General features: G+C 53.5%; 1 protein-coding gene across 1 annotated transcript; it reads right to left on the reverse strand.

Annotated features, from left to right (window-relative positions):
• Positions 1–12,236: 12,236 nt before the first annotated feature.
• Positions 12,237–19,857, reverse strand: LOC133967110 (histidine-rich protein PFHRP-II-like). The gene is made up of 5 exons (XM_062402342.1): positions 19,721–19,857; positions 17,472–17,588; positions 16,199–16,779; positions 12,406–12,433; positions 12,237–12,294 (listed from the first exon to the last, which is right to left on the reverse strand). Exons 1-5 carry the CDS (start codon positions 19,855–19,857, stop codon positions 12,237–12,239), a joined length of 921 nt encoding a protein of 306 aa, XP_062258326.1.
• Between the last annotated feature and the right edge of the window lie 6,200 nt (positions 19,858–26,057).

Consider the following 26,057-nt stretch of genomic DNA (forward strand, 5'->3'; position numbering starts at 1 on the left):
CTGCAGCCGTGGTGGTCGTTGCTGCACCTGTGGTGGTCGGCGCGGCGGTTGTCGCTGCAGGCGTGGTGGTTGTCGGAGCGGCGGTTGTCGCTGCAGCTGTGGTGGTCGGCGCGGCGGTTGTCGCTGCAGCCGTGGTGGAAGTCGGAGCGGCGGTCGTCGCTGCAGCCGTGGTGGTCGTTGCTGCACCTGTGGTGGTCGGCGCGGCGGTTGTCGCTGCAGGCGTGGTGGTAGTCGCTGCACCTGTGGTGGTAGTCGCCGCGGTAGTCGCTGCTGCCGTGGTGGTCGTTGCTGCACCTGTGGTGGTCGTCGGTGCGGCGGTCGTCGCTGCAGCCGTGGTTGTTGTCGGAGCGGCGGTCGTCGCTGCAGCCGTGGTGGTAGTCTCTGCACCTGTGGTGGTAGTCGCCGCGGTAGTCGCTGCAGCCGTGGTGGTCGTTGCTGCACCTGTGGTGCTCGTTGCTGCACCTGTGGTGGTCGTTGCTGCACCTGTGGTGGTAGTCGCTGCAGCCGTGGTGGTCGTTGCTGCACCTGTGGTGGTCGGCGCGGCGGTTGTCGCTGCAGGCGTGGTGGTAGTCGCTGCAGCCGTGGTGGTAGTCGGAGCGGCGGTCGTCGCTGCAGCTGTGGTGGTCGGCGCGGCGGTTGTCGCTGCACCTGTGGTGGTAGTCGCCGCGGTAGTCGCTGCAGCCGTGGTGGTCGTTGCTGCACCTGTGGTGGTAGTCGCTGCACCTGTGGTGGTAGTCGCTGCGGTCGTCGCTGCAGGCGTGGTGGTAGTCGCTGCAGCCGTGGTGGTTGTCGGAGCGGCGGTCGTTGCAGCACCTGTGGTGGTCGGCGCGGCGGTTGTCGCTGCAGGCGTGGTGGTAGTCGCTGCACCTGTGGTGGTAGTCGCCGCGGTAGTCGCTGCAGCCGTGGTGGTCGTTGCTGCACCTGTGGTGGTCGTTGCTGCACCTGTGGTGGTCGTCGGCGCGGCGGTCGTCGCTGCAGCCGTTGTGGTCGTTGCTGCACCTGTGGTGGTCGTTGCTGCACCTGTGGTGGTCGTTGCTGCACCTGTGGTGGTCGTCGCTGCACCTGTGGTGGTCGTCGCTGCACCTGTGGTGGTAGTCGCTGCACCTGTGGTGGTAGTCGCTGCGGTCGTCGCTGCAGCCGTGGTGGAAGTCGGAGCGGAGGTCGTCGCTGCAGCCGTGGTGGTCGTTGCTGCACCTGTGGTGGTCAGCGCGGCGGTTGTCGCTGCAGGCGTGGTGGTAGTCGCTGCAGCCATGGTGGTTGTCGGAGCGGCGGTTGTCGCTGCAGCTGTGGTGGTCGGCGCGGCGGTTGTCGCTGCAGCCGTGGTGGAAGTCGGAGCGGCGGTCGTCGCTGCAGCCGTGGTGGTCGTTGCTGCACCTGTGGTGGTCGGCGCGGCGGTTGTCGCTGCACCTGTGGTGGTAGTCGCCGCGGTAGTCGCTGCAGCCGTGGTGGTCGTTGCTGCACCTGTGGTGGTCGTTGCTGCACCTGTGGTGGTCGTCGGCGCGGCGGTCGTCGCTGCAGCCGTGGTGGTCGGCGCGGCGGTTGTCGCTGCAGCCGTGGTGGAAGTCGGAGCGGCGGTCGTTGCTGCACCTGTGGTGGTCAGCGCGGCGGTTGTCGCTGCAGGCGTGGTGGTTGTCGGAGCGGCGGTCGTCGCTGCAGCCGTGGTGGTCGTTGCTGCACCTGTGGTGGTCGGCGCGGCGGTTGTCGCTGCAGGCGTGGTGGTAGTCGCTGCACCTGTGGTGGTAGTCGCCGCGGTAGTCGCTGCAGCCGTGGTGGTCGTTGCTGCACCTGTGGTGGTCGTTGCTGCACCTGTGGTGGTCGGCGGCGCGGCGGCAGTCGCTGCAGCCGTGGTGGAAGTCGGAGCGGCGGTCGTCGCTGCACCTGTGGTGGTCGGCGCGGCGGTTGTCGCTGCACCTGTGGTGGTAGTCGCCGCGGTAGTCGCTGCAGCCGTGGTGGTCGTTGCTGCACCTGTGGTGGTCGTCGGCGCGGCGGTCGTCGCTGCAGCCGTGGTGGTTGTCGGAGCGGCGGTCGTCGCTGCAGCTGCGGTGGTCGTTGCTGCAGCTGTGGTGGTCGGCGCGGCGGTTGTCGCTGCAGGCGTGGTGGTAGTCGCTGCACCTGTGGTGGTAGTCGCCGCGGTAGTCGCTGCAGCCGTGGTGGTCGTTGCTGCACCCGTGGTGGTTGGCGCGGCGGTTGTCGCTGCAGGCGTGGTGGTAGTCGCTGCACCTGTGGTGGTAGTCGCCGCGGTAGTCGCTGCAGCCGTGGTGGTCGTTGCTGCACCTGTGGTGGTCGTTGCTGCACCTGTGGTTGTCGGCGCGGCGGTTGTCGCTGCAGCCGTGGTGGAAGTCGGAGCGGCGGTCGTCGCTGCAGCTGTGGTGGTCGTTGCTGCAGCTGTGGTGGAAGTCGGCGCGGCGGTTGTCGCTGCAGGCGTGGTGGTAGTCGCTGCACCTGTGGTGGTAGTCGCCGCGGTAGTCGCTGCAGCCGTGGTGGTCGTTGCTGCACCCGTGGTGGTCGTTGCTGCACCTGTGGTGGTCGTCGGCGCGGCGGTCGTCGCTGCAGCCGTTGTGGTCGTTGCTGCACCTGTGGTGGTCGTTGCTGCACCTGTGGTGGTCGTCGCTGCACCTGTGGTGGTCGTCGCTGCACCTGTGGTGGTAGTCGCTGCACCTGTGGTGGTAGTCGCTGCGGTAGTCGCTGCAGGCGTGGTGGTAGTCGCTGCAGCCGTGGTGGTTGTCGGAGCGGCGGTCGTCGCTGCAGCTGTGGTGGTCGGCGCGGCGGTTGTCGCTGCAGCCGTGGTGGAAGTCGGAGCGGCGGTCGTCGCTGCAGCCGTGGTGGTCGTTGCTGCACCTGTGGTGGTCGGCGCGGCGGTTGTCGCTGCAGGCGTGGTGGTAGTCGCTGCACCTGTGGTGGTAGTCGCCGCGGTAGTCGCTGCAGCCGTGGTGGTCGTTGCTGCACCTGTGGTGGTCGTTGCTGCACCTGTGGTGGTCGTTGCTGCACCTGTGGTGGTCGTCGGCGCGGCGGTCGTCGCTGCAGCCGTTGTGGTCGTTGCTGCACCTGTGGTGGTCGTCGCTGCACCTGTGGTGGTCGTCGCTGCACCTGTGGTGGTAGTCGCTGCGGTCGTCGCTGCAGGCGTGGTGGTAGTCGCTGCAGCCGTGGTGGTTGTCGGAGCGGCGGTCGTCGCTGCACCTGTGGTGGTCGTCGCTGCAACTGTGGTGGTCGTTGCTGCACCTGTGGTGGTAGTCGCTGCGGTCGTTGCTGCACCTGTGGTGGTAGTCGCTGCGGTCGTTGCTGCACCTGTGGTGGTAGTCGCTGCGGTTGTCGCTGCAGCCGTGGTGGTGGTCGGCGCGGCAGTCGTCGGCGCGGCGGTCGTCGCTGCAGCCGTGGCTGTGTAAATTGTTTGGGGATATTTAAATTTTGCAATATTTGATTACAGTGTTCCTACAGGTTTTAACAAGTTCAATTTAAGACCTATTTCACAGCTATACTGGCAAAAAAGAAATATTACTATGAAAGAAGAAATTAGTCCCAGAATTACTTGCAAAGAAAATGGATGGACACAGAACTGTGTGTGCGTGGGTCTGTAGACCTGGTTGAGAAGGACTACAAGCGACAGCTAGCAGGCCCTGCACTGAGGCAAAGATTGTATCCCTGGACTTACAGCAGTTGGAAATCCAAAATGGTCCAAAATAGTAACAGAATCAGAAATAACTTAGCCTTCTAGTCAATAAGGATGCTTTTGTTTGTCAAACAGTTACCAAGTTTGAGTTCAATAAACGATTCTTTCAGCATAGAGAAAAAAGTACGTTCCAAAAAAAATGTCCAGAGAAGAAAATTAAACATCCCAACTGTACATAAACCTGCTGCCTAGGCCACAATCTCCTTTTCAATTGTCTAAAGCTCAGCCAACTTCTCCTTGCAGCCCCTACTCAGAATATACTCGTGGGCAATGTTATTAGTGTAATGTTAATATATAATTTTGATGAAAGAACATTAACAGAGAGAAGTTGTCAGAGCCGTGTTTTAGCACACACACCTGGAGCGGAGCTGGTAATCAGGACCGGCTGGAGAGCAAGTTATCGGGAAGTAGCTTCCTAATCTAATTCATATTTAAGACCCAACTAAATCAAATTCAAGACTAAGTATTTTTTAGGCCTAAATTTCCGATTATTAAATTTAAGACTGTTTAGGACCCTGAGGGAACCCTGGATTATTTGTAAATATTAAATCCACTATTCACAGTATAAAATATTGACATTTTTTAGATTGTACGGTTTATATTGTGACTATATTCTATTTTCTTGTGGTGTTTGTTGCTGCACCTGTGGTTGTCGGCGCGGCGGTCGTCACTGCAGCCGTTGTGGTCGTTGCTGCACCTGCGGTGGTCGTTGCTGCACCTGTGGTGGTCGGCGCAGCGGTCGTCACTGCACCTGTGGTGGTAGTCGCTTCGGTCGTCGCTGCAGGCGTGGTGGTCGGCGCGGCGGTTGTCGCTGCAGCCGTGGTGGAAGTCGGAGCGGCGGTCGTCGCTGCAGCCGTGGTGGTCGTTGCTGCACCTGTGGTGGTCGGCGCGGCGGTTGTCGCTGCAGGCGTGGTGGTAGTCGCTGCAGCCGTGGTGGTTGTCGGAGCGGCGGTCGTCGCTGCAGCTGTGGTGGTCGGCGCGGCGGTTGTCGCTGCAGCCGTGGTGGAAGTCGGAGCGGCGGTCGTCGCTGCAGCCGTGGTGGTCGCTGCGGTCGTCGCTGCAGGCGTGGTGGTAGTCGCTGCACCTGTGGTGGTAGTCGCCGCGGTAGTCGCTGCAGCCGTGGTGGTCGTTGCTGCACCTCTGGTGGTCGTCGGCGCGGCGGTCGTCGCTGCAGCCGTGGTGGTTGTCGGAGCGGCGGTTGTCGCTGCAGCCGTGGTGGAAGTCGGAGCGGCGGTCGTCGCTGCAGCCGTGGTGGTCGTTGCTGCACCTGTGGTGGTCGGCGCGGCGGTTGTCGCTGCAGGCGTGGTGGTAGTCGCTGCAGCCGTGGTGGTCGTTGCTGCACCTGTGGTGGTAGTCGCTGCACCTGTGGTGGTAGTCGCTGCACCTGTGGTGGTAGTCGCTGCACCTGTGGTGGTAGTCGCTGCACCTGTGGTGGTAGTCGCTGCACCTGTGGTGGTAGTCGCTGCACCTGTGGTGGTAGTCGCTGCGGTCGTCGCTGCAGGCGTGGTGGTAGTCGCTGCAGCCGTGGTGGTTGTCGGAGCGGCGGTCGGAGCTGCAGCTGTGGTGGTCGGCGCGGCGGTCGTCGCTGCAGGCGTGGTGGTAGTCGCTGCGGTCGTCGCTGCAGGCGTGGTGGTAGTCGCTGCAGCCGTGGTGGAAGTCGGAGCGGCGGTCGTCGCTGCAGCCGTGGTGGTCGTTGCTGCACCTGTGGTGGTCGGCGCGGCGGTTGTCGCTGCAGGCGTGGTGGTAGTCGCTGCACCTGTGGTGGTCGTCGCTGCACCTGTGGTTTTAACAAGTTCAATTTAAGACCTATTTCACAGCTATACTGGCAAAAAAGAAATAATACTATGAAAGAAGAAATAAGTCCCAGAATTACTTGCAAAGAAAATGGATTCCCGCTCAACATAATGACTGAACATAGGAGTACACAGAACTGTTTGTGCGTGGGTCTGTAGACCTGGTTGAGAAGGACTACAGGCGACAGCTAGCAGGCCCTGCACTGAGGCAAAGACTGTATCCCTGGACTTACAGCAGTTGGAAATCCAAATTGGTCCAAAATAGTAACAGAATCAGAAATAACTTAGCCTTCTAGTCAATAAGGATGCTTTTGTTTGTCAAACAGTTACCAAGTTTGAGTTCAATAAACGATTCTTTCAGCATAGAGAAAAAAGTACGTTCCAAAAAAAATGTCCAGAGAAGAAAATTAAACATCCCAACTGTACATAAACCTGCTGCCTAGGCCACAATCTCCTTTTCAATTGTCTCAAGCTCAGCCAACTTCTCCTTGCAGCCCCTACTCAGAATATACTCGTGGGCAATGTTATTAGTGTAATGTTAATATATAATGTTGGTGAAAGAACATTAACAGAGAAGTTGTCAGAGCCGTGTTTTAGCACACACACCTGGAGCGGAGCTGGTAATCAGGACCGGCTGGAGAGCAAGTTATTGGGAAGTACCTTCCTAATCTAATTCATATTTAAGACCTAACTAAATCAAATTCAAGACTAAGTATTTTTTAGGCCTAAATTTCCGATTATTAAATTTAAGACTGTTTAGGACCCTGAGGGAACCCTGGATTATTTGAGCAATATTAAATCCACCATTCACAGTATAAAATATTGACATTTTTTAGATTTGTACGGTTTATATTGCGACTATATTCTATTTCCTTGTGTTTATATGGTGTTTAATAATAACAGCAGTAATATCAGGCCTCAGCAATGTGAGGTTCAAATCATGTAACTTCAGCCTTTTGAGTAGAAATTCATTTTTATTTTAACAGCTGTTTCAAGGTCATCACGTGGTGGCCGTCGGCGCAGCGGTCGTCACTGCACCTGTGGTGGTAGTCGCTGCGGTCGTCGCTGCAGGCGTGGTGGTAGTCGCTGCAGCCGTGGTGGTTGTCGGAGCGGCGGTCGTCGCTGCAGCTGTGGTTGTCGGCGCGGCGGTTGTCGCTGCAGCCGTGGTGGAAGTCGGAGCGGCGGTCGTCGCTGCAGCCGTGGTGGTAGTCGCTGCAGCCGTGGTGGTTGTCGGAGCGGCGGTCGTCGCTGCAGCTGTGGTGGTCGGCGCGGCGGTTGTCGCTGCAGCCGTGGTGGAAGTCGTAGCGGCGGTCGTCGCTGCACCTGTGGTGGTCGTCGCTGCAACTGTGGTGGTCGTCGCTGCACCTGTGGTGGTCGTCGCTGCACCTGTGGTGGTAGTCGCTGCACCTGTGGTGGTAGTCGCTGCACCTGTGGTGGTAGGCGCTGCACCTGTGGTGGTAGTCGCTGCACCTGTGGTGGTAGTCGCTGCACCTGTGGTGGTAGTCGCTGCGGTCGTCGCTGCAGGCGTGGTGGTAGTCGCTGCAGCCGTGGTGGTTGTCGGAGCGGCGGTCGTCGCTGCACCTGTGGTGGTCGTCGCTGCAACTGTGGTGGTCGTTGCTGCACCTGTGGTGGTAGTCGCTGCGGTCGTTGCTGCACCTGTGGTGGTAGTCGCTGCGGTCGTTGCTCCACCTGTGGTGGTCGTTGCTGCGGTCGTCGCTGCAGCCGTGGTGGTGGTCGGCGCGGCAGTCGTCGGCGCGGCGGTCGTCGCTGCAGCCGAGGCTGTGTAAATTGTTTGGGGATATTTAAATTTTGCAATATTTGATTACAGTGTTCCTACAGGTTTTAACAAGTTCAATTTAAGACCTATTTCACAGCTATACTGGCAAAAAAGAAATATTACTATGAAAGAAGAAATAAGTCCCAGAATTACTTGCAAAGAAAATGGATTCCCGCTCAACATAATGACTGAACATAGGAGTACACAGAACCGTGTGTGCGTGGGTCTGTAGACCTGGTTGAGAAGGACTACAGGCGACAGCTAGCAGGCCCTGCACTGAGGCAAAGACTGTATCCCTGGACTTACAGCAGTTGGAAATCCAAAATGGTCCAAAATAGTAACAGAATCAGAAATAACTTAGCCTTCTAGTCAATAAGGATGCTTTTGTTTGTCAAACAGTTACCAAGTTTGAGTTCAATAAACGATTCTTTCAGCATAGAGAAAAAAGTACGTTCCAAAAAAAATGTCCAGAGAAGAAAATTAAACATCCCAACTGTACATAAACCTGCTGCCTAGGCCACAATCTCCTTTTCAATTGTCTCAAGCTCAGCCAACTTCTCCTTGCAGCCCCTACTCAGAATATACTCGTGGGCAATGTTATTAGTGTAATGTTAATATAAAATGTTGATGAAAGAACATTAACAGAGAGAAGTTGTCAGAGCCGTGTTTTAGCACAAACACCTGGAGCGGAGCTGGTAATCAGGACCGGCTGGAGAGCAAGTTATCGGGAAGTAGCTTCCTAATCTAATTCATATGTAAGACCCAACTAAATCAAATTCAAGACTAAGTATTTTTTAGGCCTAAATTTCCGATTATTAAATTTAAGACTGTTTAGGACCCTGAGGGAACCCTGGATTATTTGAGAAATATTAAATCCACTATTCACAGTATAAAATATTGACATTTTTTAGATTTGTACGGTTTATATTGTGACTATATTCTATTTTCTTGTGGTGTTTGTTGCTGCACCTGTGGTTGTCGGCGCGGCGGTCGTCACTGCAGCCGTTGTGGTCGTTGCTGCACCTGTGGTGGTCGTTGCTGCACCTGTGGTGGTCGTTGCTGCACCTGTGGTGGTCGTTGCTGCACCTGTGGTGGTCGGCGCAGCGGTCGTCACTGCACCTGTGGTGGTAGTCGCTGCGGTCGTCGCTGCAGGCGTGGTGGTAGTCGCTGCAGGCGTGGTGGTTGTCAGAGCGGCGGTCGTCGCTGCAGCTGTGGTGGTCGGCGCGGCGGTTGTCGCTGCAGCCGTGGTGGTCGTTGCTGCACCTGTGGTGGTCGGCGCGGCGGTTGTCGCTGCAGGCGTGGTGGTTGTCGGAGCGGCGGTTGTCGCTGCAGCCGTGGTGGAAGTCGGAGCGGCGGTCGTTGCTGCACCTGTGGTGGTCGGCGCGGCGGTTGTCGCTGCAGGCGTGGTGGTAGTCGCTGCACCTGTGGTGGTAGTCGCCGCGGTAGTCGCTGCAGCCGTGGTGGTCGTTGCTGCACCTGTGGTGGTCGTCGGCGCGGCGGTCGTCGCTGCAGCCGTGGTGGTTGTCGGAGCGGCGGTCGTCGCTGCAGCCGTGGTGGTCGTTGCTGCAGCTGTGGTGGTCGGCGCGGCGGTTGTCGCTGCAGGCGTGGTGGTAGTCTCTGCACCTTTGGTGGTAGTCGCCGCGGTAGTCGCTGCAGCCGTGGTGGTCGTTGCTGCACCTGTGGTGGTCGTTGCTGCACCTGTGGTGGTCGTTGCTGCACCTGTGGTGGTAGTCGCTGCACCTGTGGTGGTAGTCGCTGCGGTCGTCGCTGCAGGCGTGGTGGTAGTCGCTGCAGCCGTGGTGGTTGTCGGAGCAGCGGTCGTCGCTGCAGCCGTGGTGGTCGTTGCTGCACCTGTGGTGGTCGGCGCGGCGGTTGTCGCTGCAGGCGTGGTGGTAGTCGCTGCAGCCGTGGTGGTTGTCGGAGCGGCGGTCGTCGCTGCAGCTGTGGTGGTCGGCGCGGCGGTTGTCGCTGCAGCCGTGGTGGAAGTCGGAGCGGCGGTCGTTGCTGCACCTGTGGTGGTCGGCGCGGCGGTTGTCGCTGCAGGCGTGGTGGTAGTCGCTGCACCTGTGGTGGTAGTCGCCGCGGTAGTCGCTGCAGCCGTTGTGGTCGTTGCTGCACCTGTGGTGGTCGTTGCTGCACCTGTGGTGGTAGTCGCTGCACCTGTGGTGGTAGTCGCTGCGGTAGTCGCTGCAGGCGTGGTGGTAGTCGCTGCAGCCGTGGTGGTTGTCGGAGCGGCGGTCGTCGCTGCAGCTGTGGTGGTCGGCGCGGCGGTTGTCGCTGCAGCCGTGGTGGAAGTCGGAGCGGCGGTCGTTGCTGCACCTGTGGTGGTCGGCGCGGCGGTTGTCGCTGCAGGCGTGGTGGTAGTCGCTGCACCTGTGGTGGTAGTCGCCGCGGTAGTCGCTGCAGCCGTGGTGGTCGTTGCTGCACCTGTGGTGGTAGTCGCTGCACCTGTGGTGGTAGTCGCTGCGGTCGTCGCTGCAGGCGTGGTGGTAGTCGCTGCAGCCGTGGTGGTTGTCGGAGCGGTGGCGGTCGTCGCTGCAGCCGTGGTGGAAGTCGGAGCGGCGGTCGTCGCTGCAGCCGTGGTGGTCGTTGCTGCACCTGTGGTGGTCGGCGCGGCGGTTGTCGCTGCAGGCGTGGTGGTAGTCGCTGCAGCCGTGGTGGTTGTCGGAGCGGCGGTTGTCGCTGCAGCTGTGGTGGTCGGCGCGGCGGTTGTCGCTGCAGCTGTGGTGGAAGTCGGAGCGGCGGTCGTCGCTGCAGCCGTGGTGGTCGTTGCTGCACCTGTGGTGGTCGGCGCGGCGGTTGTCGCTGCAGGCGTGGTGGTAGTCGGAGCGGCGGTCGTCGCTGCAGCTGTGGTGGTCGGCGCGGCGGTTGTCGCTGCAGCCGTGGTGGAAGTCGGAGCGGCGGTCGTCGCTGCAGCCGTGGTGGTCGTTGCTGCACCTGTGGTGGTCGTTGCTGCACCTGTGGTGGTCGTCGGCGCGGCGGTCGTCGCTGCAGCCGTGGTGGTTGTCGGAGCAGCGGTTGTCGCTGCAGCCGTGGTGGAAGTCGGAGCGGCGGTCGTCGCTGCAGCCGTGGTGGTCGTTGCTGCACCTGTGGTGGTCGGCGCCGCGGTTGTCGCTGCAGGCGTGGTGGTAGTCGCTGCACCTGTGGTGGTAGTCGCCGCGGTAGTCGCTGCAGCCGTGGTGGTCGTTGCTGCACCTGTGGTGGTCGTTGCTGCACCTGTGGTGGTAGTCGCTGCACCTGTGGTGGTAGTCGCTGCACCTGTGGTGGTAGTCGCTGCACCTGTGGTGGTAGTCGCTGCACCTGTGGTGGTAGTCGCTGCACCTGTGGTGGTCGTTGCTGCACCTGTGGTGGTCGTTGCTGCACCTGTGGTGGTCGTTGCTGCACCTGTGGTGGTCGTCGGCGCGGCGGTCGTCGCTGCAGCCGTGGTGGTTGTCGGAGCGGCGGTCGTCGCTGCAGCCGTGGTGGTTGTCGGCGCGGCGGTTGTCGCTGCAGCCGTGGTGGAAGTCGGAGCGGCGGTCGTCGCTGCAGCTGTGGTGGTCGTTGCTGCAGCTGTGGTGGTCGGCGCGGCGGTTGTCGCTGCAGGCGTGGTGGTAGTCGCCGCGGTAGTCGCTGCAGCCGTGGTGGTCGTTGCTGCACCTGTGGTGGTCGTTGCTGCACCTGTGGTGGTCGTTGCTGCACCTGTGGTGGTAGTCGCTGCGGTCGTCGCTGCAGGCGTGGTGGTAGTCGCTGCACCTGTGTTGGTCGTTGCTGCACCTGTGGTGGTAGTCGCTGCACCTGTGGTGGTAGTAGCTGCACCTGTGGTGGTAGTCGCTGCACCTGTGGTGGTAGTCGCTGCGGTCGTCGCTGCAGGCGTGGTGGTAGTCGCTGCAGCCGTGGTGGTTGTCGGAGCGGCGGTCGTCGCTGCAGCTGTGGAAGTCGGAGCGGCGGTCGTCGCTGCAGCCGTGGTGGTCGTTGCTGCACCTGTGGTGGTCGGCGCGGCGGTTGTCGCTGCAGGCGTGGTGGTAGTCGCTGCACCTGTGGTGGTAGTCGCCGCGGTAGTCGCTGCAGCCGTGGTGGTCGTTGCTGCACCTGTGGTGGTCGTTGCTGCACCTGTGGTGGTCGTCGGCGCGGCGGTCGTCGCTGCAGCCATTGTGGTCGTCGCTGCACCTGTGGTGGTCGTCGCTGCACCTGTGGTGGTCGTCGCTGCACCTGTGGTGGTCGTCGCTGCACCTGTGGTGGTCGTCGCTGCACCTGTGGTGGTAGTCGCTGCGGTCGTCGCTGCAGGCGTGGTGGTAGTCGCTGCAGCCGTGGTGGTTGTCGGAGCGGCGGTCGTCGCTGCACCTGTGGTGGTCGTCGCTGCAACTGTGGTGGTCGTTGCTGCACCTGTGGTGGTAGTCGCTGCGGTCGTTGCTGCACCTGTGGTGGTAGTCGCTGCGGTCGTTGCTCCACCTGTGGTGGTCGTTGCTGCGGTCGTCGCTGCAGCCGTGGTGGTGGTCGGCGCGGCAGTCGTCGGCGCGGCGGTCGTCGCTGCAGCCGTGGCTGTGTAAATTGTTTGGGGATATTTAAATTTTGCAATATTTGATTACAGTGTTCCTACAGGTTTTAACAAGTTCAATTTAAGACCTATTTCACAGCTATACTGGCAAAAAAGAAATATTACTATGAAAGAAGAAATAAGTCCCAGAATTACTTGCAAAGAAAATGGATGGACACAGAACTGTGTGTGCGTGGGTCTGTAGACCTGGTTGAGAAGGACTACAGGCGACAGCTAGCAGGCCCTGCACTGAGGCAAAGACTGTATCCCTGGACTTACAGCAGTTGGAAATCCAAAATGGTCCAAAATAGTAACAGAATCAGAAATAACTTAGCCTTCTAGTCAATAAGGATGCTTTTGTTTTGCCAAACAGTTACCAAGTTTGAGTTCAATAAACGATTCTTTCAGCATAGAGAAAAAAGTACGTTCCAAAAAAAATGTCCAGAGAAGAAAATTAAACATCCCAACTGTACATAAACCTGCTGCCTAGGCCACAATCTCCTTTTCAATTGTCTCAAGCTCAGCCAACTTCTCCTTGCAGCCCCTACTCAGAATATACTCGTGGGCAATGTTATTAGTGTAATGTTAATATATAATTTTGATGAAAGAACATTAACAGAGAGAAGTTGTCAGAGCCGTGTTTTAGCACACACACCTGGAGCGGAGCTGGTAATCAGGACCGGCTGGAGAGCAAGTTATCGGGAAGTAGCTTCCTAATCTAATTCATATTTAAGACCCAACTAAATCAAATTCAAGACTAAGTATTTTTTAGGCCTAAATTTCCGATTATTAAATTTAAGACTGTTTAGGACCCTGAGGGAACCCTGGATTATTTGAGAAATATTAAATCCACTATTCACAGTATAAAATATTGACATTTTTTAGATTTGTACGGTTTATATTGTGACTATATTCTATTTTCTTGTGGTGTTTGTTGCTGCACCTGTGGTTGTCGGCGCGGCGGTCGTCACTGCAGCCGTTGTGGTCGTTGCTGCACCTGTGGTGGTCGTTGCTGCACCTGTGGTGGTCGGCGCAGCGGTCGTCACTGCACCTGTGGTGGTAGTCGCTGCGGTCGTCGCTGCAGGCGTGGTGGTAGTCGCTGCGGTCGTGGAGGTTGTCGGAGCGGCGGTAGTCGCTGCAGCCGTGGTGGTTGTCGGAGCGGCGGTCGTCGCTGCAGCTGTGGTGGTCGGCGCGGCGGTTGTCGCTGCAGCCGTGGTGGAAGTCGGAGCGGCGGTCGTCACTGCAACCGTGGTGGTCGTTGCTGCACCTGTGGTGGTCGGCGCGGCGGTTGTCGCTGCAGCCGTGGTGGTCGTTGCTGCACCTGTGGTGGTCGTTGCTGCACCTGTGGTGGTACTCGCTGCACCTGTGGTGGTACTCGCTGCACCTGTGGTGGTACTCGCTGCACCTGTGGTGGTTGTTGCTGCACCTGTGGTGGTACTCGCTGCACCTGTGGTGGTCGGCGCGGCGGTCGTCGCTGCAGCCGTTGTGGTAGTCGCTGCACCTGTGGTGGTAGTCACCGCGGTAGTCGCTGCAGCCGTGGTGGTCGTTGCTGCACCTGTGGTGGTCGTTGCTGCACCTGTGGTGGTCGTTGCTGCACCTGTGGTGGTCGTTGCTGCACCTGTGGTGGTCGTTGCTGCACCTGTGGTGGTACTCGCTGCACCTGTGGTGGTAGTCGCTGCACCTGTGGTGGTAGTCGCTGCACCTGTGGTGGTAGTCGCTGCGGTCGTCGCTGCAGCCGTGGTGGTCGTTGCTGCGGCCGTGGTGGTCGTTGCTGCACCTGTGGTGGTCGGCGCGGCAGTTGTCGCTGCAGCCGTGGTGGTCGTTGCTGCACCTGTGGTGGTAGTCGCTGCGGTCGTCGCTGCAGCCGTGGTAGTCGTTGCTGCATCTGTGGTGGTCGTCGGCGCGGCGGTCGTCGCTGCAGCCGTTGTGGTCGTTGCTGCACCTGTGGTGGTAGTCGCTGCGGTCGTCGCTGCACCTGTGGTGGTCGGCGCGGCAGTTGTCGCTGCACCTGTGGTGGTACTCGCTGCACCTGTGGTGGTAGTCGCTGCACCTGTGGTGGTAGTCGCTGCACCTGTGGTGGTAGTCGCTGCGGTCGTCGCTGCAGCCGTGGTGGTCGTTGCTGCGGCCGTGGTGGTCGTTGCTGCACCTGTGGTGGTCGGCGCGGCAGTTGTCGCTGCAGCCGTGGTGGTCGTTGCTGCACCTGTGGTGGTAGTCGCTGCGGTCGTCGCTGCAGCCGTGGTGGTCGTTGCTGCATCTGTGGTGGTCGTCGGCGCGGCGGTCGTCGCTGCAGCCGTTGTGGTCGTTGCTGCACCTGTGGTGGTAGTCGCTGCGGTCGTCGCTGCACCTGTGGTGGTCGTTGCTGCACCTGTGGTGGTTGGCGCGGCGGTTGTCGCTGCAGGCGTGGTGGTAGTCGCTGCACCTGTGGTGGTAGTCGCCGCGGTAGTCGCTGCAGCCGTGGTGGTCGTTGCTGCACCTGTAGTGGTCGTTGCTGCACCTGTGGTGGTCGTCGGCGCGGCGGTCGTCGCTGCAACCGTTGTGGTCGTTGCTGCACCTGTGGTGGTAGTCGCTGCACCTGTGGTGGTAGTCGCTGCACCTGTGGTGGTAGTCGCTGCACCTGTGGTGGTAGTCGCTGCGGTCGTCGCTGCAGGCGTGGTGGTAGTCGCTGCAGCCGTGGTGGTTGTCGGAGCGGCGGTCGTCGCTGCAGCTGTGGTGGTCGGCGCGGCGGTTGTTGCTGCACCTGTGGTGGTCGTCGGCGCGGCGGTCGGCGCTGCAGCCGTGGTGGTCGTTGCTGCACCTGTGGTGGTAGTCGCTGCGGTCGTCGCTGCACCTGTGGTGGTCGGCGCGGCAGTTGTCGCTGCAGCCGTGGTGGTCGTTGCTGCACCTGTGGTGGTAGTCGCTGCGGTCGTCGCTGCACCTGTGGTGGTAGTCGCTGCGGTCGTCGCTGCACCTGTGTTGGTCGTTGCTGCACCTGTGGTGGTCGTCGGCGCGGCGGTCGTCGCTGCAGCCGTGGTGGTCGTTGCTGCACCTGTGGTGGTAGTCGCTGCGGTCGTCGCTGCACCTGTGGTGGTCGGCGCGGCAGTTGTCGCTGCAGCCGTGGTGGTCGTTGCTGCACCTGTGGTGGTAGTCGCTGCGGTCGTCGCTGCACCTGTGGTGGTCGTTGCTGCACCTGTGGTGGTCGGCGCGGCGGTTGTCGCTGCAGGCGTGGTGGTAGTCGCTGCACCTGTGGTGGTAGTCGCCGCGGTAGTCGCTGCAGCCGTGGTGGTTGTTGCTGCACCTGTAGTGGTCGTTGCTGCACCTGTGGTGGTCGTCGGCGCGTCGGTCGTCGCTGCAGCCGTTGTGGTCGTCGCTGCAGCCGTGGTGGTCGTCGCTGCAGCCGTGGTGGTCGTCGCTGCAGCCGTGGTGGTCGTCGCTGCAGCCGTGGTGGTCGTCGCTGCAGCCGTGGTGGTCGTCGCTGCAGCCGTGGTGGTCGTCGCTGCATTCGTGGTGGTCGTCGCTGCAGCCGTGGTGGTCGTCGCTGCAGCCGTGGTGGTCGTCGCTGCAGCCGTGGTGGTCGTCGCTGCAGCCGTGGTGGTCGTCGCTGCAGCCGTGGTGGTCGTCGCTGCAGCCGTGGTGGTCGTCGCTGCAGCCGTGGTGGTCGTCGCTGCAGCCGTGGTGGTCGTCGCTGCAGCCGTGGTGGTCGTCGCTGCAGCCGTGGTGGTCGTCGCTGCAGCCGTGGTGGTCGTCGCTGCAGCCGTGGTGGTCGTCGCTGCACCTGTGGTGGTCGTCGCTGCACCTGTGGTGGTCGTCGCTGCACCTGTGGTGGTCGTCGCTGCAGCTGTGGTGGTCGGCGCGGCGGTTGTCGCTGCAGCCGTGGTGGAAGTCGGAGCGGCGGTCGTCGCTGCACCTGTGGTGGTCGGCGCGGCGGTAGTCGCTGCAGGCGTGGTGGTAGTCGCTGCAGCCCTGGTGGAAGTCGGAGCGGCGGTCGTCGCTGCACCTGTGGTGGTCGGCGCGGCGGTAGTCGCTGCACCTGTGGTGGTAGTCGCTGCACCTGTGGTGGTAGTCGCTGCACCTGTGGTGGTAGTCGCTGCACCTGTGGTGGTAGTCGCTGCACCTGTGGTGGTAGTCGCTGCACCTGTGGTGGTAGTCGCTGCACCTGTGGTGGTAGTCGCTGCACCTGTGGTGGTAGTCGCTGCACCTGTGGTGGTAGTCGCTGCACCTGTGGTGGTAGTCGCTGCACCTGTGGTGGTAGTCGCTGCACCTGTGGTGGTAGTCGCTGCACCTGTGGTGGTAGTCGCTGCACCTGTGGTGGTAGTCGCTGCACCTGTGGTGGTTGTCGGAGCGGCGGTCGTCGCTGCACCTGTGGTAGTCGCTGCACCTGTGGTGGTCGTTGCTGCACCTGTGGTGGTCGTTGCTGCACCTGTGGTGGTCGTCGCTGCACCTGTGGTGGTCGTCGCTGCGGTCGTCGCTGCAGGCGTGGTGGTAGTCGCTGCAGCCGTGGTGGTTGTCGGAGCGGCGGTTGTCGCTGCAGCTGTGGTGGTCGGCGCGGCGGTTGTCGCTGCAGCCGTGGTGGTCGTTGCTGCACCTGTGGTGGTCGGCGCGGCGGTTGTCGCTGCAGGCGTGGTGGTAGTCGCTGCACCTGTGGTGGTAGTCGCCGCGGTAGTCGCTGCAGCCGTGGTGGTCGTTGCTGCACCTGTGGTGGTCGTCGCTGCACCTGTGGTGGTCGTCGCTGCACCTGTGGTGGTCGTCGCTGCACCTGTGGTGGTCGTCGCTGCACCTGTGGTGGTAGTCGCTGCACCTGTGGTGGTAGTCGCTGCGGTCGTGGTGGTTGTCGGAGCGGCGGTCGTCGCTGCACCTGTGGTGGTCGTCGCTGCAACTGTGGTGGTCGTTGCTGCACCTGTGGTGGTAGTCGCTGCGGTCGTTGCTGCACCTGTGGTGGTAGTCGCTGCGGTCGTTGCTGCACCTGTGGTGGTAGTCGCTGCGGTTGTCGCTGCAGCCGTGGTGGTGGTCGGCGCGGCAGTCGTCGGCGCGGCGGTCGTCGCTGCAGCCGTGGCTGTGTAAATTGTTTGGGGATATTTAAATTTTGCAATATTTGATTACAGTGTTCCTACAGGTTTTAACAAGTTCAATTTAAGACCTATTTCACAGCTATACTGGCAAAAAAGAAATATTACTATGAAAGAAGAAATAAGTCCCAGAATTACTTGCAAAGAAAATGGATTCCCGCTCAACATAATGACTGAACATAGGAGTACACAGAACTGTGTGTGCGTGGGTCTGTAGACCTGGTTGAGAAGGACTACAGGCGACAGCTAGCAGGCCCTGCACTGAGGCAAAGACTGCATCCCTGGACTTACAGCAGTTGGAAAAATTAGTGTAATGTTAATGTTGATATATAATGTTGATGAAAGAACATTAACAGAGAGAAGTTGTCAGAGCCGTGTTTTAGCACACACACCTGGAGCGGAGCTGGTTATCAGGACCGGCTGGAGAGCAAGTTATCGGGAAGTAGCTTCCTAATCTAATTCATATTTAAGACCTAACTAAATCAAATTCAAGACTTTGTATTTTTTAGGCCTAAATTTCCGATTATTAAATTTAAGACTGTTTAGGACCCTGAGGGAACCCTGGATTATTTGAGCAATATTCAATCCACTATTCACAGTATAAAATATTGAAATTTTTTAGATTGTCCGGTTTATATTGTGACTATATTCTATTTTCTTGGGGTGGTTGTTGCTGCACCTGTGGTGGTCGGCGCGGCGGTCGGCGCTGCAGCCGTGGTGGTTGTTGCTGCGGCCGTGGTGGTAGTCGGCACGGCGGTCGTCGCTGCAGCCGTGGTGGTCGGCGCCACTGTTATTACTAGATCAACGCCAATGAATGGCTCTTCAGGAATTTCTTCAAGTCCCCAAAATTCATTAAAGCCAGAATCAATGTCCTCTAAAGAATCAGTAACGGGTCCAACAGTTGTTTGGATGGACGTCTGGGTTGACGTCTGGGTTGGTGATGGTGTTGTCGTGTCTGGATCAAAAGGTTCAGTAGGTATTTCTTCAAACGACCACAGGTTAAAGAAATCCAGTTCTTGTGGAGCCCTCTTCACATGATGCCTTAGAACGTGTTTTGACAAAGTCGGGTAACAAGATGCAAACTTTGGACACAGTCTCCCAGTAGCATCCACATATGCCAGTTCATGGCCAGAGTCCTGTTAAAAATCTTAATTTTAGATTCATAAAAACTTTACCAATAGTCATATTTTGCACTTGACTTACCCTGTCTGGTAACTTTGATATATCCATAAATGTTTTAGAGGTCTTCCACTGTTTAATTGCACCTCCTTTGTTGGTGAAGAAATCTGCCAAAAAAAAAAAAAATATTCAAATATCTTAGATTTGAAAGTCTGCACAAATCAGAGTTAAGATCCTTGAAGCTTAACCTATAGTTATTGGATTAAAAAAAAATTAAAGATTCCACAGACCGTTTACAAAGATCTATCACATCATGTTACATATTATCTACATTAGTAAAGTGACAACTGGTATAATGCTATATGCTTTTATTTACCAATACCCCCACATTAGGCTGGTTGTAAGGCAATGGTGTATGTGGGGTGTGTGTCTGATGGCCTTTTTAGGAGTTGATTAATCCCAATAACTGGCTTACAGGTCCAGTTTTTGTACTGGAAACACATTTTTATTTCAATAAGTATTTGAAAAGTAACCCTTCAACGGTTCCTTTCGTAACTTTCTAATATTTACCGGAAGAAATGGTAATTATCAGTAATATTATCTCGATACATACTGTAAATCCAACCAGTTAAACTGTAAAAACATATTTGGCTGGAAGTTCAGTTGTAGGAAGTAATTAACTTAAGTAGATTTGAGATAGATATATATATATATATATATATATATAATTTTTCAGTCAGTTGAAATTAATTTTGAAGAGAACAATTTTGGGGGTTTTTTTTCTGTATAGGTCTACTATAAAAAGAACTTTGCATTTTTAATGTTTGCACTTGAATAAATTATTCAATATGAGAGGTAAACTTTCAATTTAGAATTTACTTTTGATGTGGAACTTTGAAAAAGTTTAAATTTTATTCAAAAGGAAAAGTAGAGGGAAGGTTTTCAATTTTTTTTTTTATTTTATTCATTTCAGTTCCAGATTGGCTTCTTCCAGGTTTCAGATCAGTGAATGTTTTCCTAACTGAAAAAACAGGGGGATGAACATATCAGAAGGTCCAAAATAACGCACTTCACTTTTAAGTTCCACACTAATATTTTGGTCCGTATTGACTTTTCATTGAGTTGCATTCCAGTCATGTGGTCTGGGAAAAGGGGATGCAAATCTCACAGATTAATCAAATGCACAACTGTCAATGCAACCTTATCTCCAGAGATTTTTTTTGACGTTTAAATCCACTCACAGATTCAGCACAAAATAACGACACTTAAAAAACAGTGTGATAAGGCGTTTTAGCTCAGGCTTTATATGATGTCGTTTTGCAGTCTACCCAATTTTAACGTCAAAAAACTGACTCCAGGAATTTATAAACATCAGCAACGGACCATTAATCATCATGATTAAACAGCAACAAACGCCGTATAGTTATTAAACCATAAATTTCGATAGAGATGATGACGTAGTAAGTGTGCCCGCTCCCACGAGTCGCATGCACTTCTCGGCGGGCAGAACTCGACACAACACCAGACCCTAAATTGAAGCTTAATTCGGAAGATATAGAAATTTATTTTTTGAACAAAATCAAATTGTCCTTAAACTGAAGCAAACTTAAAAAAAACATTTAACAAACATTTTCTTGCCACATTAGTTATCTCTGGAGTCAGATTTACCAGCAAAGACGATAAGAGAACGAATACAGGGTAAAAACCTAGAAATTAGCCCAAAGAGCAGAAGCTTTTTTTTTTTTACCTTTGAGGAAATTCCGAAACAACCCTGGGAGGTGACGGTCGTTCCGGTCGTCAGTTACCGACCTAAATGGCCTCTCGCTGCCGCCGTTAAACTCGTCCTGGTCGGTCGAACGTCCACGTGCGAACCGGTTGCTCTCTGCGTTGTTGTGCTGGGCTACAATGAACACGATCCAAACCCGAGCCATCAGTGCAGACGCCATGGTCGCTCCAAGCTACTCTTCGACTGATGCAGACTGAGACACTTGCGCACCTGCAGATCCTTTAGACCCAGTGGCTGCACAGGTGCATTTATACCTGGCGTGAGGCGTTCACTGGGATCAGGGGGAAATAAGTTTACCCTAAACTCATCTGATCTCATCCTATCTGGATAGCTAGGCAAGGTCGTGCCTGGTTCCTGACAGGAGACCCCCTGGGAATATAGGGGCTGTAAACTTTTAATCCCCAATCTCAAATCAACAGAGGGCAGTGATGCTTCTGTACTTCTGAAATCAGGACTTACATTTTTTTTTTTTTTTTATGACAAGGCATTCAAGTAATGACTGGGCGGCCTCTGGCTTGGGGCGTTTTCTGGGGTCGGCATTAATAAGTTCCGCACTATGGGGCAAATATAACTGCACAAAGCTACTAAAGACAACAACAGGAGCACCATATTTTAATTTAAAACAACCATGAAAAATGATCTACCAGAAGTAAAAAAAATCTTATCCGATGGACTCAAAACGATCATGTCTATGATAGGCAGAGAAGAATCGCAGGGCGTGTCATTGGTGCTTTGCCTTCTATAAGGATTCTTGTTATGGAAAGTCATATTATTCAGAAAGCTGAGCAGCTTCAAGTCTGGTTGGATGTGACACCAGGTGCTGTAATCTTTCTGAACCAGCAGGAGGCGCTGCTGCTCCTGTAGTTCAGAGTACATACCACGTTACAACAGGGAACTAATTAATTGATGCTCTTCTTAAAAAACTAGTACCTGTTTGTAATGTTGTGCTTGCTTGACATGTCTCCAAATAACTACAGCAAGTCCGGTTGCTTGTAGACAGCTGTGTACAACCTCTGGAGATCACAGAGCATTATACAGAGTAATGTATTTTCAGTTTGTTGACATATATAATATATTATATAATTATTGTCTAGTCTCTTAATAAGTGTCTGTGTAAATCCTTTTCAGATATTTAAACTGTGCAATATTTGGCAATTTTACATTCACTATTCACATATATGATATTAGTATTTTTTAGATGTTTCTCATGTTTATATTGTGACTATATTCTATTTCCTTATGTTTATATTGTTAGTTTCGTGGTCATCTGTCCAGTAGTTTTTTGCTTAATCCTGTTAACTATCAGACAAACTAAGTAAACCAAAACATAACCTCCCTGGCAGAGGCCACTTCATCTTTGTTTATAGTTTTGCTGCAAAATTTTCGAGAAGCTGGATCCATAGAGCAGGAACAGTTTTCCACATCTGGGTCCTGATCATAGGTCCAGAGCAATTCAGTGTTTTGTACCAGTTAAATTACAGTTAAGTTACAAACTCCTGCGCATGTTCTACCAGTCTGTTGTCGCCAGCGTCCTTTTCTATGCTGTTGTTTGCTGGGGAGGCAGCATAAAGAAGAGGGATGCAGGGCGACTGGATAGGCTGGTGAGGAAGGCGGGAGCTGTCGTTGGCTCTGAACTGGACTGCCTCACAACAGTGGCTGAGAGCAGGACCCTGAGTAGGTTGCGGTCCATCTAGGACAATGAGCACCACCCACTTCACAAAACTCTTATAGGTCAGAGGAGCGTTTTCAGTGGCAGACTCCTGTCATTGTCATGCTCATCCGAAAGGCTGAGGAGGTCCTTTGTCCCCAGAGCCATACGGCTTCATAACGCCACACAGAGGGAGAGTGGGGGGGAGAGATTCCCGGCATGAAATGACAATATTCGTGGCACCTATTGCACTTCTGTCCGTCCTGGGAGAGGGATCCCTCACATGTGGCTCTCTCTGAGGTTTCTACGTATTTTTACCGTATTTTAAAGGGTTTTTTCGTAGTTTTTCCTTACTCTTGTTGAGGGTTAAGGACAGAGGGTGTCACGCCCTGTCACGCCCTGTTATAGCCCATGAGAAGAATTGTAACTTGTGAATATGGGCTATACAGGTAAAATTTGATTGATTGATTGATTGATATTCCTATATATTTATATATATATATATTTCTGCTGTTTTTATAATATAGATACAGTTTATATTTTGTTGTACTATCCACTCCAGCACAAAATCACTTTAAATACTGGACACTGACACAATCACATCATTGCATTCCATACCTGTATCTGTATATATGCTCTCCGTATGTGATATATGTGATGTATGTGATTTATGTTTATATATCAGGGATGTGTTAAGTGTACAAGCTACTGGATGATCTGAATTTCCCTCGGGTTTAATAAAGTATCCATCTATCTATCTATCTAGTTAAACCAGAGCCAAAATCCTGCTTCTGTTTCCTCCACTTGAACTGTGTTTCCACCACTCTAACAAACAGTGTTAACGTCATAATGAGGCCTGAATATTAGGTGAAGGTACCGGAGGTAAATTAATTTGTTGGCACACACTGTGCCAACAATGTTTTCACTCGTTTGGAATGGAACATTGCAGCATGTAAGATTGTTGCTGCCATTTTATACTATAGATTGGAGCATGCACAGCTCTGCACCTACTCCCATTGTACAGAAATGTCTTCCCCATTCTCTCCCCATATCGCATGTTTGAACAGTGAAAGCATAAATATTGAGCGAAATACTGATACAATTTCGTGTTTTCAGACGTGAACTTTCACAAAAACCTGGAAATCTGAGTGGTGTTCAGGAGAGGGATGAGAGGGATGATCAGTATTGGCATGCAGGGGCCAATCCATCTCTCACATCGCTCGTACAGAGTTTTAATTAGACGACTGAGAATCTCCTGAGAAAGTCTCGAGCCCCTCTGGAAAATGCAAGGTTATCTGGAGTTCACAGTATGTTTGAAAAGCTTTATTGCAGAAATTATGCATTTTATTCTTAGTCTATTTATTGATTAAGTACTGTTATGGTAAATTCCACTGACCAGTGTCTAAGGTGTTGGACCATGTCATTCATCGCCACATGCTCTTTCTGTAGAACGTTCACTCCTGACTTTGCTCTTCTTGAAGCCCCTTTAGGAGCTCTGTACCATGGAAAATCTCCCTCTCTACACGAACATGTCATTTGGACTCCAGAGGCAGACGAGGCGTTTGTCACACTGAAGAAGGTATTAGATATACCATGGAACACAGTGAAGACAGCTATCATCAAGTGGAGAAAATATGGCACAACAAGAACTGGACATCCCTCCAAAATGGATGAAAAAACTGGTCAGGGAGGCTTCCAAGAGGCCTACAGCAACAGTAAAGGAGCTTCAGGAATTTCTGGCAAGGACTGGCTGTGTACTATATGTGACAGCAATCTTCTGTATTATTCGTTTGTTTGGGATATGGGGTAGGGTGGCAAGACATAAGCCTTTTCTTACCAAGAAAAACATCCAAGCCCGGCTAAATTCTGCAAAAAGATACATGAAGGCTCCGAAAAGCATGTGGGAAAATGTGTCATTGTCTGATGAAACCAAGTTTGAATTTTTTGGCCATAATTCCAAAAGATATGTTTGGCGCAAAAACAACACTGCACATCACACAAAGAACACCGTACCATCAGTGAAGCATGGTGGTGGCAGCATCATGCTTTGGGGCGGTTTTACATCAGCTGGAACCGGGACCTTAGTCAAGGTGGAGGGAATTATGAACAGTTAAAAAATACCAATCAATTTTGGCACAAAACCTTCAGGCTTCCGTTAGACAGCTGAAGATGAAGAGGAATTTCACCTACGACCCAAAGCACACATCCAAATCAACAAAAGCATGGCTTCACCAGAAGAAGATTCATGTTTTGGAATGACCCAGCCAGACCCAAGATCTGATTCCAAAGACTACAGTGCAGAAATATAATCCAAAGGTGCTTCCACAGAGTATTAGGTTAAGGGTGTGCACACTTATGACACCAGGTTATTGTAAGTTTTTTATTTTTTATTTTTCTGCCTAAAAGATATCAGTTTGTTTTTCAACTGAATTGTTCACGTTATAAGTCACTCTAAAGATGGAAAAAGTTTCATTTGTTTACATCACAAAAACCTACAGGGGTGTGTAGACTTTTTATATCCAATGTATATATATACACACACATATACATCCATGTATACACAAACATACATACTTACACAATCAGCAGAATGACCGGAGACAGGCAAGTGAATTGCGTGTATAAAATAAATAGAATGAAACAAAACAAAATAAAAAGGCAGTCAGGCCTCCCCTTCCAGAAATATTTTTTTTAGCTAGAAATAAAAGAATTATCAACAAAGATTTGGTGTCCGCATCAGAGAGATTGTCTAGGGTATGACTAAGGAGACAGAAAGAAGAAGTCAGCAAAAATATTTTACCCGTGACCTCCTGAATTACAGAGTGTACCCCCTTCCAGAAAGTCTGGATATGGTCGCATGACCAAAACAAGTGAATAAATGTACCTTTATGTATTTTACATTTATAACAAAGGTGAGAGGTGTCAGGGAACATTCTCTGGTTCTGTTCATGTATGGAGATTGAGGTACATTTAGGGAAAACCCCACTATAGATCTTGTCCCGGTCTATAGGATTAAACGTCACCTCCAGGTCGCGCTTCCATAACGGCTTCAAAGAGTCATAACCTGAAGATTCAAAATAAAGTAGTGAAACATAAATCTTTGATATCAATTTTTTGGAAGACTTAGCCAAAATTATTGTGTTTTCCAGCTCTGACAGTCCCATGCGAATCTTGCCTGTCCTCAGAAGGGACCCTGTAAAGTGACGAATTCGGAGATACTTATAAAACTCGTTGTGAGGAATATTAAAATCAGCCCTGATTTGCTCAAATTGTTTAACAGAGTGGGAGTCCAACAGGTCCATAAAGTTAGATAAGCCCTTAGATGCCCACTCCATCAGACCAATACTCCTAATCTGTGCTGGTAAATCTGGATTCAGAGCCAGGGGAGATCGGAAAGAGAAGACAGGAGGAATATTCTGGTATTTCCTCACGTCTCGCCAAAATAGTAGTGCGTTATAAACAATTATGTTATTCTTGAGATGATTTAAATGATCTATATTGTTGATGAAGGGAAGGGAAGTAAGTTTTCTGGGATAACAAGATTGAGATTCAAGACCCAACCATAAGGAATCTTTCCTATTCAAAAACCAATCTGACATCATTTTAAGTTGTGCTGACCAATAGTATAGTTGTAGAGAAGTCAGGGACAAGCCTCCGAAATCCTTTGGCTTAGTAAGTGTAGAGAACTTAACTCTTGGGTGTTTATTGGTCCAAATATAGCGAGATATATGAGAATTCAGAGACTTAAAAAATGCCAAGGTCAGATAGTACGGGAGATATTGATATAAATAGTTCAATCGAGGAAGAATATTCATTTTTATAGTGTTGATTCTCCCGAGGAAAGAAGTTGGTATGGAGGACCATTTTGTCAGATCATTCTTAACCCTTTGAATTATCAATCAATCAAATTTTATTTGCATAGCCCATATTCACAAATTACAATTCATCTCATAGGGCTTTAACAGGGTGTGACATCCTCTGTCCTTAACCCTCAGCAAGAGTAAGGAAAAACTACTAAAAACCCTTTTAACAGGGTACAAATATGTAGAAACCTCAGAGAGAGCCACATGTGAGGGATCCCTCTCCCAGGACGGACAGACGTGCAATAGATGCCACGTGCAGGAGAACATCATCAATAATCAAAGTCTCTAGCAGCATTTGATGAGGGTAGACATCCCGAAGGACAACCCCAACATGACATGCCAAGCAGTCCCGCTGCAAGCACAGTCCATGCTCAGCAACCATCTAGACCACGACCCACCATCCAGACCAGACGCCTCTCCAGTCCCCCGGTGCGCGATAGACAAACCGCAATCCATGGTGCGGCCACAGAGGCCCTGGATCTGCGGGTGATAAAGCAAAGGGATTCCGGGGAAGGGGGATAGGGATGGAGAAGAGGAAGGAGAAGCTGGAAAGAGAAGCTCCGTGTGTCATGTGTCATAAAATAGAACAAGTAACGTTCTGGCGCACTAATTAGCTCTAACTATAAGCATTATCAAAAAGGAAGGTTTTGAGCCTACTTTTAAACGAAAAGATGGTGACTGCCTCCCGAACTGAAAGTGGTAGATTATTCCACAGCCGAGGGGCTTGATGGCTAAAAGCTCTGGCTCCTACTCTACTTTTAGAGAATTTAGGGACGACAAGTAGGCTTGAATTCTGGGAGCGGAGTGCTCTAGCGGGTTTATAAGGTACTAACAGCTCTTTAAGGTAAA

This window comes from Platichthys flesus, chromosome 13 (genome assembly GCF_949316205.1).
Source record: "Platichthys flesus chromosome 13, fPlaFle2.1, whole genome shotgun sequence".
Taxonomy (NCBI): domain Eukaryota; kingdom Metazoa; phylum Chordata; class Actinopteri; order Pleuronectiformes; family Pleuronectidae; genus Platichthys; species Platichthys flesus.